Below are 11,590 nucleotides of genomic sequence, written 5' to 3'. Positions count from 1 at the left end.
AGGATTGAGGACTGATGGTTGACACCCCAGGAGGGTGCAAGCCCCGGGAAAGGGGCTTTTCATCAGGTCCTTCACCTAAATCCCCCCTCCCTCACACACCCTGCAAACTGCTTCTTGCAGGGCCAGAACTAATATGCCTTTTGCCTTCGGGAGGAAAGACTCCTTGCAATCCATACAGGATCTCAATACACCAAGTTTTCTAATGCCACACCTTCCTTTTAATGGAGAACTCAGCCGGGTACAGACGACCACAAGGGACTTCAGCCGTACCTGGCTCTCCTAAACATCTATTCAGAGAAATTAGTACAGCTCCAGGTCTGAGCAAGTCTGTCCCGCTGAGACCTAAGACAGAGGTTTAAAAGGAGAAGGCAGGTCTTACTAGCATAGCACAGCCCTCTACCACTATGCACTTCTGAACTACAGCTACGTCAAGTCCCACTGTGTTGGAGCAACAGCCCTGTGGCTGCACCCACCCTACAGATTCGCCTCAAGTCTCAGTGGTAGAAATCTCAAAGCTAAATTATTAAGAGGAAACATTTCAAACAGGGTAAGGCCTGGCCCTCCCTTTTGCCTGATGACAGTTTTCACCTGTAAAAATTGCACCTCCATGTTTGCACTTGCAAAACACTTCACCGTGTACTTGCATCACTCCCCACTCCCCATTACCCCAGCAAATAGCTGGAGGTGGCATCAGTTTTATCTGAGCTTGCTTCTCGATCCCAGGTGGAAAGAGTCTGTGCAAATTGCAAGGCCGACCTTCTGAAAATGAGGCCTTGAATTACTCCTCTCTTGTATTTAACTTCCGATTTACCATATGGTGGGAAGATAAATTAGATAGGTTAATTAGGAAGCCCTGGAATTCTGTTCATCGTTGTGCTGTGCAATCATAGATGCATCTCGCCTTTAGGACTCTGAATATGCTGACATGTAGTCTTTTCTGCATGCCAGCCTCACGGCATCTCCATCACAATAAAGGAGCGGGAGGGGGAGATGGTTGGAGTAGCCAAGCAAATCAGGAAAAACAACCAGCTAAATTGAGTGCTTTCTAATCCAATGCATTTAAGTCATACTCAATAAAGGTTGCCAACAATCCCTGGCCTCTCTGCTGCAAAGATCACAGAGGCATCTGATTAGAATAACGTGTGTCTTCTAAAAATCCTCCTTTAAAAAGATTTTCATTCTGGATAGGCAACAAGTAATGAATCAGAAATGTCCCTTTGCGAGTGTGGGAAGAAGGGGGCATTCACCAAGCCCACCCAGCCCCGGGAGTCCTACTGCTCTCTGCCTGCTGCAAGATGGAAAACTCATCAGCTATGGCAAGTTTTTTCTTCCCTGCCAAAAGTAAATAAATGGAACAGAAATAGCCCTAATCAGTCGTGCATTCAAGTAATTTCCTGAAAACAGTTTTGGGCTTGAAATCCAAGCCCAGTTTAGATACTAGCAAATGCAGTCACACATCCAAGGGTCTCCAGGAATCTCATCCCTCAGAAAAGTATCAATTTCAACATGTGTGTTATATGACTTACAGTAACTTGTCCCAGGTAAGGCTTTTGGGGTTTAGGAGACGAGAGTGGGCAAGGATTTGAGGACAGATTAGGAATATAGTGAGGAAATGGATAACCATGGTGTCACATCATGGGCAGAGGGGCAGAGCAAATCTGTGACATGGGCTGTCAAGAGGAGAGAAACACAAATATTTTTTTGAAGACTAATTTAAGTTTTGCACCTGAATCTTGTGAAAACCAGACCAGATGAAACCTTGATTATATGTTGTAAAAGAGCACAGATTGTGCAACACATACTTTGTGGCTGTTTATTTGCCTGGAGAAGAACAACTCCATGGACTGTGTGCATCCATGCTCTATCTGTGTTTATTCCCAGGAGGAGTCTGAGCTTTCCACTCACAGAATAGCTGGTGTCCATGCCAGAAAATAGTACTTTCTTGGGCACTCGTGGTCAATCTAATGCTCTGGAGATGTTCTTTAGCAGGGTCACTTGGTGCTTTCCTCCCTCCCCCCGCCATCTTAGCGGACCATATCAGCCTGAATAATGTCACAAATGAGGTGTCCAACCTTCTTGAGGAGGGTTGTGTTTGTGTGTTGTATTTCACATGTGTTGTTAGAGCCAAGAAACCCCTCAGGGTCTTTCAGACTGCACCTGAGCAAAGCTTTGCTTGCAGCAACAACATTCAATGCACCTTCCCCTATTACAGTCCGGCTTCCCCAGACTGCTGGTATTTTTGCAGCCTCGGAGTCTTAGAGGACGTGTGATGAAGATGTTTCTGTCCAAGACATGCCTATAGGTGTGGTGGCAGAAGAACCAATTCACATGGGGGAGAAGGAGAGGGACAGGTGGATGGATATTCAAGGAGGGGTCCATACTGGCCTTCATAGCTTCACCCAGCAATGGCAGGGCAGCAATGCTAAATACAGCAGCAAAGCTCAGGGCCCCTTCCTACCATGTCCTCCTCAGAGGTCACTCTTGCCTGGTCAGAGCTCTGGCTCTGGCCTGGTGGGGTGGGATAACCTCCCTTTTCTAATCTGGCTGCACCTGTGACAGCTGGGGACGGGGGAGGTGATCAAAGCTGCATGGCCCTCTATTCCTTGCCCAACACCCACACCACCGGAAAACTCAGTTGAAGATGAAAGCCTGAGATAGCTGAGAAAATGTACAGTCAAAACAGACTTGCTGCATACCAACGCGTGGGGAGAGCCCATAATATCAGCCATATTCTTCAGTTGTATCTACAGTCCCCACGACCTCACACTTTCTTTGGAAAATTGGACAGGAATGAGGACACGGCTTGTGATATCCGATACCTGGAGAACCACTGAGCTATCTCAGATTTGCAAACATGTTTAAATTTAGCAGTAAACCATTCTTGAAACTTGGTGCCAGACTCTGCTTTTATTTGCTCTGGTAAAAAGGTTTCAATGCAGCATTAACGCACACTGGTTTTACTGGGAATTAGACTGTTAGCTTTAGCGTGGCATATGGTATTTTTTTTGTACCAACAATTAGGTATTTACAGGCATGCAATTTTATGCCTAAGGCTAGCTTCCGCCAAGCAGTAAGGGTTTGCACATATGGTGCAGATTTCCTATAAACAAGAAGCTTAGGTGGAATAGCAGAGCACTGGAAGGTTGCATTCAAGTCTGATAGTACCTTGAAGAATTGTAATTTCTCCTTGTTTGGTCCATCTCGGAGGGGTACAGCAATGTACTACCTCTAACCATTCCCTACAGTGTGTCCCATAGAAAATGAATTTTCCATTCCCTTTATGGAATTAAATTAGCACTGTTACAATTCCTCCTTCAGGATGTTAAAGAATATATAAGGAACCTGTTTGTGATCTCCAGCTGACAGAGACACACCATTTTATACTTCCAGTATAAGTGAAATCTGCTCCAATCCCCTACCTGCTTCCTTGTCGAGTGCTCTTTTGCAGTGCCCATGAAATCTCTGATTATTTAAAATAGTTTAAAATAGCTATGGGTTAAGAGAACTTGAACCTTTCCGTACTCTTCGAAGAGTAATTTAGAAAACCTGACAGGGTTCAGCATTCTGTTCCTGATCAGTATAATCTTTTACATCGTTGGCAGTGGAGTACCAGCTAGACGAAGGGAAGATAACCACTCACAAGTAAGCTGTTGAAATAAAAACATATTAAGCAAAAGGCTTGGACATCATTCAGTAATGACCTTCATCAGCTGAAATGTTTTTGTATTTTAAGTGAATTAATGAGCTATAATTATTAGTGATCTTGGAGACGGTGACCAGAGAAAGCATTTTGCATAACGCAAACAGTACAACACAAATGGAAGCACTGTCTGTCTCAAACAATCGGACAAGGTCCCTTTTGTTATAATTAAGTGTTATCACCTTCCCTGCTTCTTAAAATGTGCTTCGCACTTTATACTTTGATGTCCTCGTGCCACCACCCTGTCACTATTTATGGTACAGTCACCTCTGCCATAGCAATGGAGGTTTTGAAAATGTTTTACCTGACTTTTAACAGACGGATGTTAATGGGATATTTATTTACAGAATAAAATTAAATCGAAGCTGAATCTTAATGTACAATTTACATAATCAGCTTTGTTCTGAGCTGGTGAGCTGTTTTTCCCAGCACTTGGGACCCTTCAGTCACAGCTGCATCAAAGAAACAGCCACTGAGAATGGAGATTAAACAATTTCCTAAAGCTAGAAGTCTTGATGAGAATCTATTATTCCATATTAGAATCCCATAATTTCTCCAGACACTGCCATAAGATCAAAGATGTATGTTAGAGCTTTGGCATAGCCCATGATCAAAAGGAAGATGTTCAATTTGCATTTAGAAAACATTTCTGTCAATTATATTTGTCTGAAAATTTGAAAGTTCTGCAATTTTATCTTATCTTTTGCACCAAGAAAACCCTATTAACCTAGAGGCATAGAAAGACTGAAAAGCTAAAATGTATATATTTACAATGAGTTTGGTGAGATTTGGTTGTGCTATTTGTGTAATCTAACTATGGTCCTCCATCCTGCTGATGCTCAGCTCAACTGGAGTTTTGCCACAGGCTTCAAGGAGAGCAGGACAGAACCCTCAGCTGCAATGCTGAAAACCTGCTCGGTGGCTAAATCCCTAACTCCGAGGCTGGGTGAACGGCTGTGAGCCGCCAGGATCAGGCTGGGGAGTTGATGTCGGGTTCAGGGAACGAGCTTTTGGTTTTTGCCTACAAGGAGAGCAAGACAAGTGACCTCTGCCAAGTCACTTACGGCTCCCCCACCTCGCATTGGTATCCTTCGGGGTGTTGTCTAGGCAAATGCATTAAGGGATCTGACCATCGCTCAGGCCTGGGTTCTTCCCACCTAACCTTGGCCACTCCAGGCTCTCACCAGCCAGCGGGGAAAGACCTGCACCCCTGGAGAGGGTCCCTCAGCAAGCCTGCCTTCCTCCATCAGTTGCAGAAGCCACTTCAGGTGGCCATGGGTCTCAATTACTGCTTTCATTTAAGTGCCTCCACCTAGGTGGGTTGAATACAACTTCGGAAAATGTGGTAATGTTTTAAAGCTGTCTACTTTAAAACCAGCCAACGGCCTCTGTAGGAAACAAATTGTTCATGCACCTTATCTGAAGAGTTGCTCCCCCCCTTCTTTGCACCTCACTGCATGAATATTGTGAGTGGTCTGAGCTCAAATTTGAATGTCAAAAAAAGAAGATGACTAGTCCTGTTTCAGTACAAAGGTTGAGTGAACGACTTCCACCATATCCTGCATTTAGAAGTACGCTTATGGCTAATTCTGTGCTGAACTGGGACCAACACTGGGAAGACCAGACTGGGCTGCTGAGAACCCCAGCAAACAGCCTGCACCACCACAGAGAGCATGGGTTTCGGCCAGTGCCACAGCTTCTGAAGCACATCCCCAACTTCATGAAACCACAAACAAAACTCTGGGAAAACTGTCTTCAGCAGTTAATAGGAACAAGCCAGGGCTCAAGGAAGCTCAAAACACTTCGAAAAAATTCCTAAATTGCAATTTAGGGATGGGAGGATGTGGTGGGGCTGCTAAGACAAGTGCAAAAGGCCAGGGTGAGTGTTATATGAAGACAGTGCAAAACCAGCTGTATTAGACTGCCTAATAAGAAATGAGAACAGGAAAGTCAGCATTTGCACAGCGCCCAGTTACAGGCAATAATCCAATTTGCAGGGAAGCAAGAGGCTGATGGTGACCTTGCCAAAAACCCAGCTTTCCAAAAATAGTACTGACAAATGAATAGTGCAAAAATAAGCAGCTAATCAGCAACAATAAGAAGGAGAGACACAGAAAGTTTGTCTCTTTGCAAAAGGTAAGTTATGCACCATAAGAATGACATCCATCCATTTCAAACCAGAATAGCTATCAGTTTCCAGGACTTGCAAATCAGTGAACAGGCTAGGAAAAAAATTAAGTTTACCCCATTTTTTCCCAAACCTGCCTAAATGTTATGGCAATTAACAAGTTGTTCCTGTAAATACCTGCTGCTGCATTTTTCCTCCATCCGTACTTCAAATAGGCTGCAAAAGCGGTGAGCCCAGCCCTCCTCACCCGCACCCACTCCGGTTGGAGACCTGTAGGAAACTGTGATGGCCCCCACTGAAGTGGTTAATGCCACTTGCTAGGGGCATGGAGCAAAGCAGAGAATGGGCAGTGCTTAAGACTGTGTGGGTGCAGCCCTGTGGCACTCTGCAGGCAACTCCGTCAAACCTCACCATCTGTGCCCTCAACATTGAGTAACAGATCGAGCAATACTCATGTAGACCGAGCAATACTCATGATCATCTGCCTTTCTGCCATCACCCAGAAGTGATCCCCCACTGTTGTCACCAGCTCTGTCCGATTTGTAACCAAATAAACGCAGACTGGAGATTTGGTACCTTCTGAGATTATGAGCGTTTGCTTATCACACAGTCCTCTGCAAGATTACGCGCTGGGCAGTCATTGTGGGCATTGTTACCTCAGCACATGACAGACCTGAGAAACCTTTAAGGCTTGAGTCAATTCAACTTCTCTACAAGAGACGCCAAAAAACATACACCAGGTATACGCTGTTTATAACCAGGAAGATCAAATATCCAAAGCAACGATCAAAGCGTGAAGGCCTCACAAAACCTAATTTCCTCCAGGAACATTGTTAGCATTCGGGAGAAGTAGCGTGTTCCCCTGAGGATCCTACATGTGTTCCTGACACTTAAGCTCTGCCCAAACTAACTCAATGTTATTCACAAAGTAATAATTTCCCCACACAATGGAGAGATCTGACTCAGCTGCTTAATGAAGGCATCTCACAGAAAGCAAAGCCAGGGACTGGGTCCGGCAGCACACGCTCCCGAGCTTGTGCCACTTCACCACCTGGTGAAGCACCTCCTCTGCTCAGGACTGCCAAGCTCCTCACTCAGAGAGCAGGATATGTCCCCTCTAACTCAGAGAGCTCTAAACTGAACATCTAAGTTGGAGCTAATTGCCCCCAAAGCAATTATAGAGGCAACAGAGAGAAGCAGGTGACTCCAGCTGGTGACTCAGCCCATCCTAAAACGTTTGTCTAAGAGAGGTCAGATAAATCACAGCCTGAAGGTGCCCATTTCTTCCTACAGGCTAGAAAGGAAGCCCGGGGTGACTAGCCGAGATCTGGATGTCCTGTCCTGGATGGACACCCAACATTAGGTGAGATGACTCCTCCCAAGCACCTGGTGGAAATCTGCACGTCCGCATGTCTTTCCTACCCACGTACAGGGACCTGCCAGGAGTCAGTGCCCCAACCACTGGCAAAGGAGCAGTTTATTTCTTCTAACAGGACACAAATCACTTTGTTAAAATATGAACACATGACTAAAGCTTGTCACTACTGCTACTCTCCTCCGGAGCTCAGCATTAGGGTCTTCATAGACCCCCTCCTAAGACTTAACAAATATTACGTTAAAACACAGTGAGGGAGACAGCTAGGAGAAAAGGAGTGTGTCTGAAGGCAAGAAACATGAACATGTTCCCCAGCACGGGGCTGAGGTATTTATCTATATATAGTTGTAATTCTGTCATTAAGCAGGAGCAACTTGCTGTCTGCACATCCTCCTACTAGTGGACATTGCTCCTCTTCTTATCGCCTGGTCCTTACTCATGCAGCCCTCCCTGCACCAATGAGAGCCAGCCCTTCACTTTCAACCATGCGAGGAGATTTGTCTCAGCATCTTGAAGCCCTAACAGCCGAAGAAAATAGCCCTTACTTTAAGCCTCTGAAGTAAACAGTCATCGCTGGTATTTGGCCTGGTGTTGTCTGAGTGAAATACAAGGTGAAAGATAATTCATCCTTTAGGTAATTTGGTGCCAAATAACTTAGAGGCCTATAAACTAGAGTGGCAACCTGCTTCTTGAGTCCTGTTGCAAGAGGTAAACCTCACCATAACCTTCCCTTTGCTTTACGATAATGCTCCTACAATTGCTCTGCAGAAGTGTCCTTGCGCCTGTCTTGTTAGATTACCTAAAGACTCCCATTTTCTGCCTGAAAGATTGCTAAAAATTGCACTGCATCCGGGATGTCCAAGACAGAAGAAAATGTGTTTCCAGACACTCTGGCCACACAATTGAGACTAGACCCAATTTTTAAACATGAGCATATCAACAGGCTCTCCATCTCCTGTGTCAGCAGATCACTTGAGACTGGAGTGTCCATTCATAGTGTGAGCAGATACGCATTCAAGTACCAGCTTAAGCCGTGGAACAGCCACCAAAATGCTGCCTTTGGCAACCTACTTGCTTGCTATGGAGCAGCTAAAAACCTGCCTTATCTGACCGTTCAAGAAATTAAGAGGGACCTCACTGCTCTGTGTAGGAGATGTGGCCCTGCTGCCTGCTCCGTTCACTCCTGTGGCCCCACCATGATGTCTAGGAGGAGGGGTCCTCCTTTATTCATCAGCACTTTGTAGCAGAGGACTGTGAGTATGCCCTTGGACTATGAGCTGGGACCCATGTTCCTCACTGTAGTCTTCTTGTCCGCCCCTCCCAGGCTACAACTGCATGCGACAGTTCAGTGACGGTACAGAAACAGGCAGTTCTCCCCAGAAGTAGTGTCCCCCACAGCCTGAGCACCCACATGAGTGTGACACCTCTTCCCTTTCTCTCCCTCTCCGTCACAGGTGAGGACATACTCCTGACCTCCCTTCATTTTCTCTGGAGTTATATCCCTGAGGGAGGGCCCAAATCTTTGAGCCGCCAGTCAATGGGACAGTTCTGTTGAAAACAGCTTAATGGTGAACTGCAGGTGTCCCATCAGCTGGTCTGCATGCAGGACAGTATGGTGGCTGCTTAAGCTGTGCAAGATGCAAAAGCAAAGCTGAAGAAAGCACATGGAGAGGGGACTGCTGAGTTGATATCAGTTATCAACAGTTTAAAACAAAGCGGGGGAGTCATCAGACATTCAAACAAAAAGGCACTGCAAGGACAAGGTATAAAAATTCTAAGAGAAGCAACAGCAGGACCAAGGTGCAGAAGAGGTCAGCCCTTCCCCACCTGCCTGCAGTGGTCTGGCCAAAAGGGACCCACTGGGTGATGGAGCAGGGCTGGTGAGGGTATTGGGGCTTAGCCTCGCAGCATGCTTACCCCAGCCCAGTCCTTTAGCATGTGACAGTGAGTTATTGCGGTACGTGTGGTCCTGCTTTCAAGCTTCAAGTCCAACAGAAGATTTCAGAAAGACAGCTCAGACTCACAAAGCTGCTGAGGGGCTTCTGCTGCACAGGAGCAGGGCATTGCCCTTTCCCTTGCCCTGTGATACCACTAGAATTATCAGTGCTCCTCCAGACTAGATTGCTGTTAGCTCCATAACTACGCGTGATTGTTTGCAGACAAAGACGTGCTTAATTCCTGGCCACAAAGAAGAGCTCGTCCAAAAAGACCACCAAAGTCTACAGGATTTTTTTTTTAGCAGTGAGCTATAAATAAGACACTAAGCAGTCTTTCCTATACACATTGCATCCTAAAAGTGCCATTTATCAGCAAATAATAATCTCACTTGAAATCACTAGGATTATTCAAGTGTACAAAAACAAGGCAATTTGAGAAGAATTAAGCCTAATTAAGGTACAAAACGATGAAGGTAATTTACAAATAACCAAGGCAGAAGGGGACATACTGTTCTGGTGGGCGATGTTTGCTTTATGGTTGTGTTATACTCTGAGGCAAGGGGTGGATTCTCTTCCGAGGAAGAGCTTTAAACAAGGGAAACAGACAAGTGGAAATGTGGGACTGGGAAAAGGAAACAGCAAGAATGTATATATATGGCACATATAGTGTGTTTTTCTGTGTCCCATTGTCTTTCATGGGCCTGTCTCATCTAGGAGGCTACATTTTCCATGATCCACTGCTTACCCTATATGAGAGAGGGAAGGCTGGTGCATGGCAGAAGACACAGTTCAGCCATTGAACTTGGCCAGCCATAAGAAAGAAAGTGACCACAGGGGATCCAAATTCAGCTCACAGTTGGGATCCTCATTTTCAGGAAGTGCCCATCCCTCTGAAAAGTATGGCCAACATAAGGTACCTCAAATTAAGTGTGAAAAGCATGAATTATCTTCTGAAAATCTAGGCCTTATTATCAGAAACTTTGGAAAAAATGCTGAAAAACATGTTTTCTTGACACTAGGCAAATTCATGACAGTCACCCACACTGTATAATCAGAAGGTGAGATATATCTAAGTAACGTAAGAAATTTTCAAAATAACACAAAATTCCCCAGATGTCTTCAGGCTCTACTGGGTTTTTATTAGGTTGCCTGAAACAAGGAGAGAAGCTTTCCAAGAAATTGAACTAGCACATCTTAGCACCAAGCTTTACATCTCTCCAAGCTGATGCTCAGTTGCCAGCTTCTGTCCTGCTTCTTCATACATTGGGGAAGTGATGGCAATGAGCTCATTTTCCAACATTTCCATTTGAGCCGTAATGTCTGACACGGTGTTTTTCACAGCATTCAGTTGCAGCTTCAATTTATTGTAATCTTCTTGGAAGGATCTGTTCACATTGTAGAGAATGTTACAGCCTTGTTTCTCCCAAGGGAAATGGTTCACTTTCAGGAAGATGTGGAGGAGTTCATATAAGTCCCGAAGAGCCCGGAGGATTTCATACTCGCCGTGTGTGCTTGGGGCAGACTTGATCTTATCCTGGGTTGGAGCGGTGCTCTTCTTTTTAGCTTCATGTTCCTGCTGGGGGGCTGGGCCAGGCTTACCTTCTTCCACAGCTGTGATGGCATCAGTGTCCTTCTGAAGATCTGAGCTGGCATCTTTGCTCTCTTCGTGGACTGTGATGGTTTTTTGGTCTTTCCAGATGATGGGGACTGTTTTATTCTCCTGCTGGAAATCCTCTAGGACTCTATTCTTTTCCTGGACCTCCTGGAGAGCTTTGTTGCCTGGGCTGACCTGAAAGCCTATGTTCCTCTCCTGGAAGAATGGGAACGGCTTATTTTCCTTCTGGAGTCTTTGCTGAACGGCATCAGTGTAAATAACCTGGACAGCTTTGTTCTGTGACTGGAGACATTGTAGAGCTTTGTTTTCTTCCCAGAGCATCCTGTTTTCAATTCGGAGGACTTGGTTTTCCTCCCAGAGTGCTCTGTTCTCCTCCCAGATGCTCCACTCATTCTGTGCCTTCTTGCTAAAGAGTTTCTGGTGGAAAGCAAAGGGTGGCTGGCAATAGATCTCATTCACACGTTTGCCATCAATAACGACAAACATCTCATCCCTCAGTTTCATCTGTGGGGCGATATAGTCTATCTCACGCTCTGTACACTGCATGCTCTGGTTTGTCAGATCAGAAGCAGACATGGCCTTTCTTTAGGAGGACTGTGGGAAAAGACTTCTTCCAGGACTTCTGCAAGAGACCGCTGTCCACTAGCAAGAAGTAGGTGACACAGCGGGGCTGGAGAAGCTTGATCAGGACTGAAAGAACAGGGAACACAAATGCACAGAATTAGTGCCAAAATTCAAGGTCAGAATTAAAGTCCATTGGACAACAGGAACAAGCAAATAAGTCAGTTCCCACAGTCAACTGTGTTGCCCCTTTGACTCTGGAAGGTAAGGAATA

The 11,590-nt window shown here is 45.4% G+C and overlaps 1 protein-coding gene across 1 annotated transcript; it reads right to left on the bottom strand.

The window, feature by feature from the left end:
• Positions 1-10,277: 10,277 nt before the first annotated feature.
• CBY2 (chibby family member 2) lies at positions 10,278-11,331 on the bottom strand. Its single transcript, XM_076342574.1, has one exon. It carries the CDS (start codon positions 11,329-11,331, stop codon positions 10,348-10,350), a length of 984 nt encoding a protein of 327 aa, XP_076198689.1. The 3' UTR covers positions 10,278-10,347.
• Between the last annotated feature and the right edge of the window lie 259 nt (positions 11,332-11,590).

Source organism: Aptenodytes patagonicus, chromosome 1 (genome assembly GCF_965638725.1).
Source record: "Aptenodytes patagonicus chromosome 1, bAptPat1.pri.cur, whole genome shotgun sequence".
NCBI lineage: Eukaryota > Metazoa > Chordata > Aves > Sphenisciformes > Spheniscidae > Aptenodytes > Aptenodytes patagonicus.
The sequence above is the reverse complement of the archived record's forward strand: the minus strand, read 5'-3'. Positions and strand labels throughout refer to the sequence as shown.

Excerpts from the sequence above, each read along its gene's own strand:
- CBY2 (XM_076342574.1), bottom strand. The coding sequence starts at position 11,331 with ATGTCTGCTTCTGATCTGACAAACCAGAGCATGCAGTGTACAGAGCGT.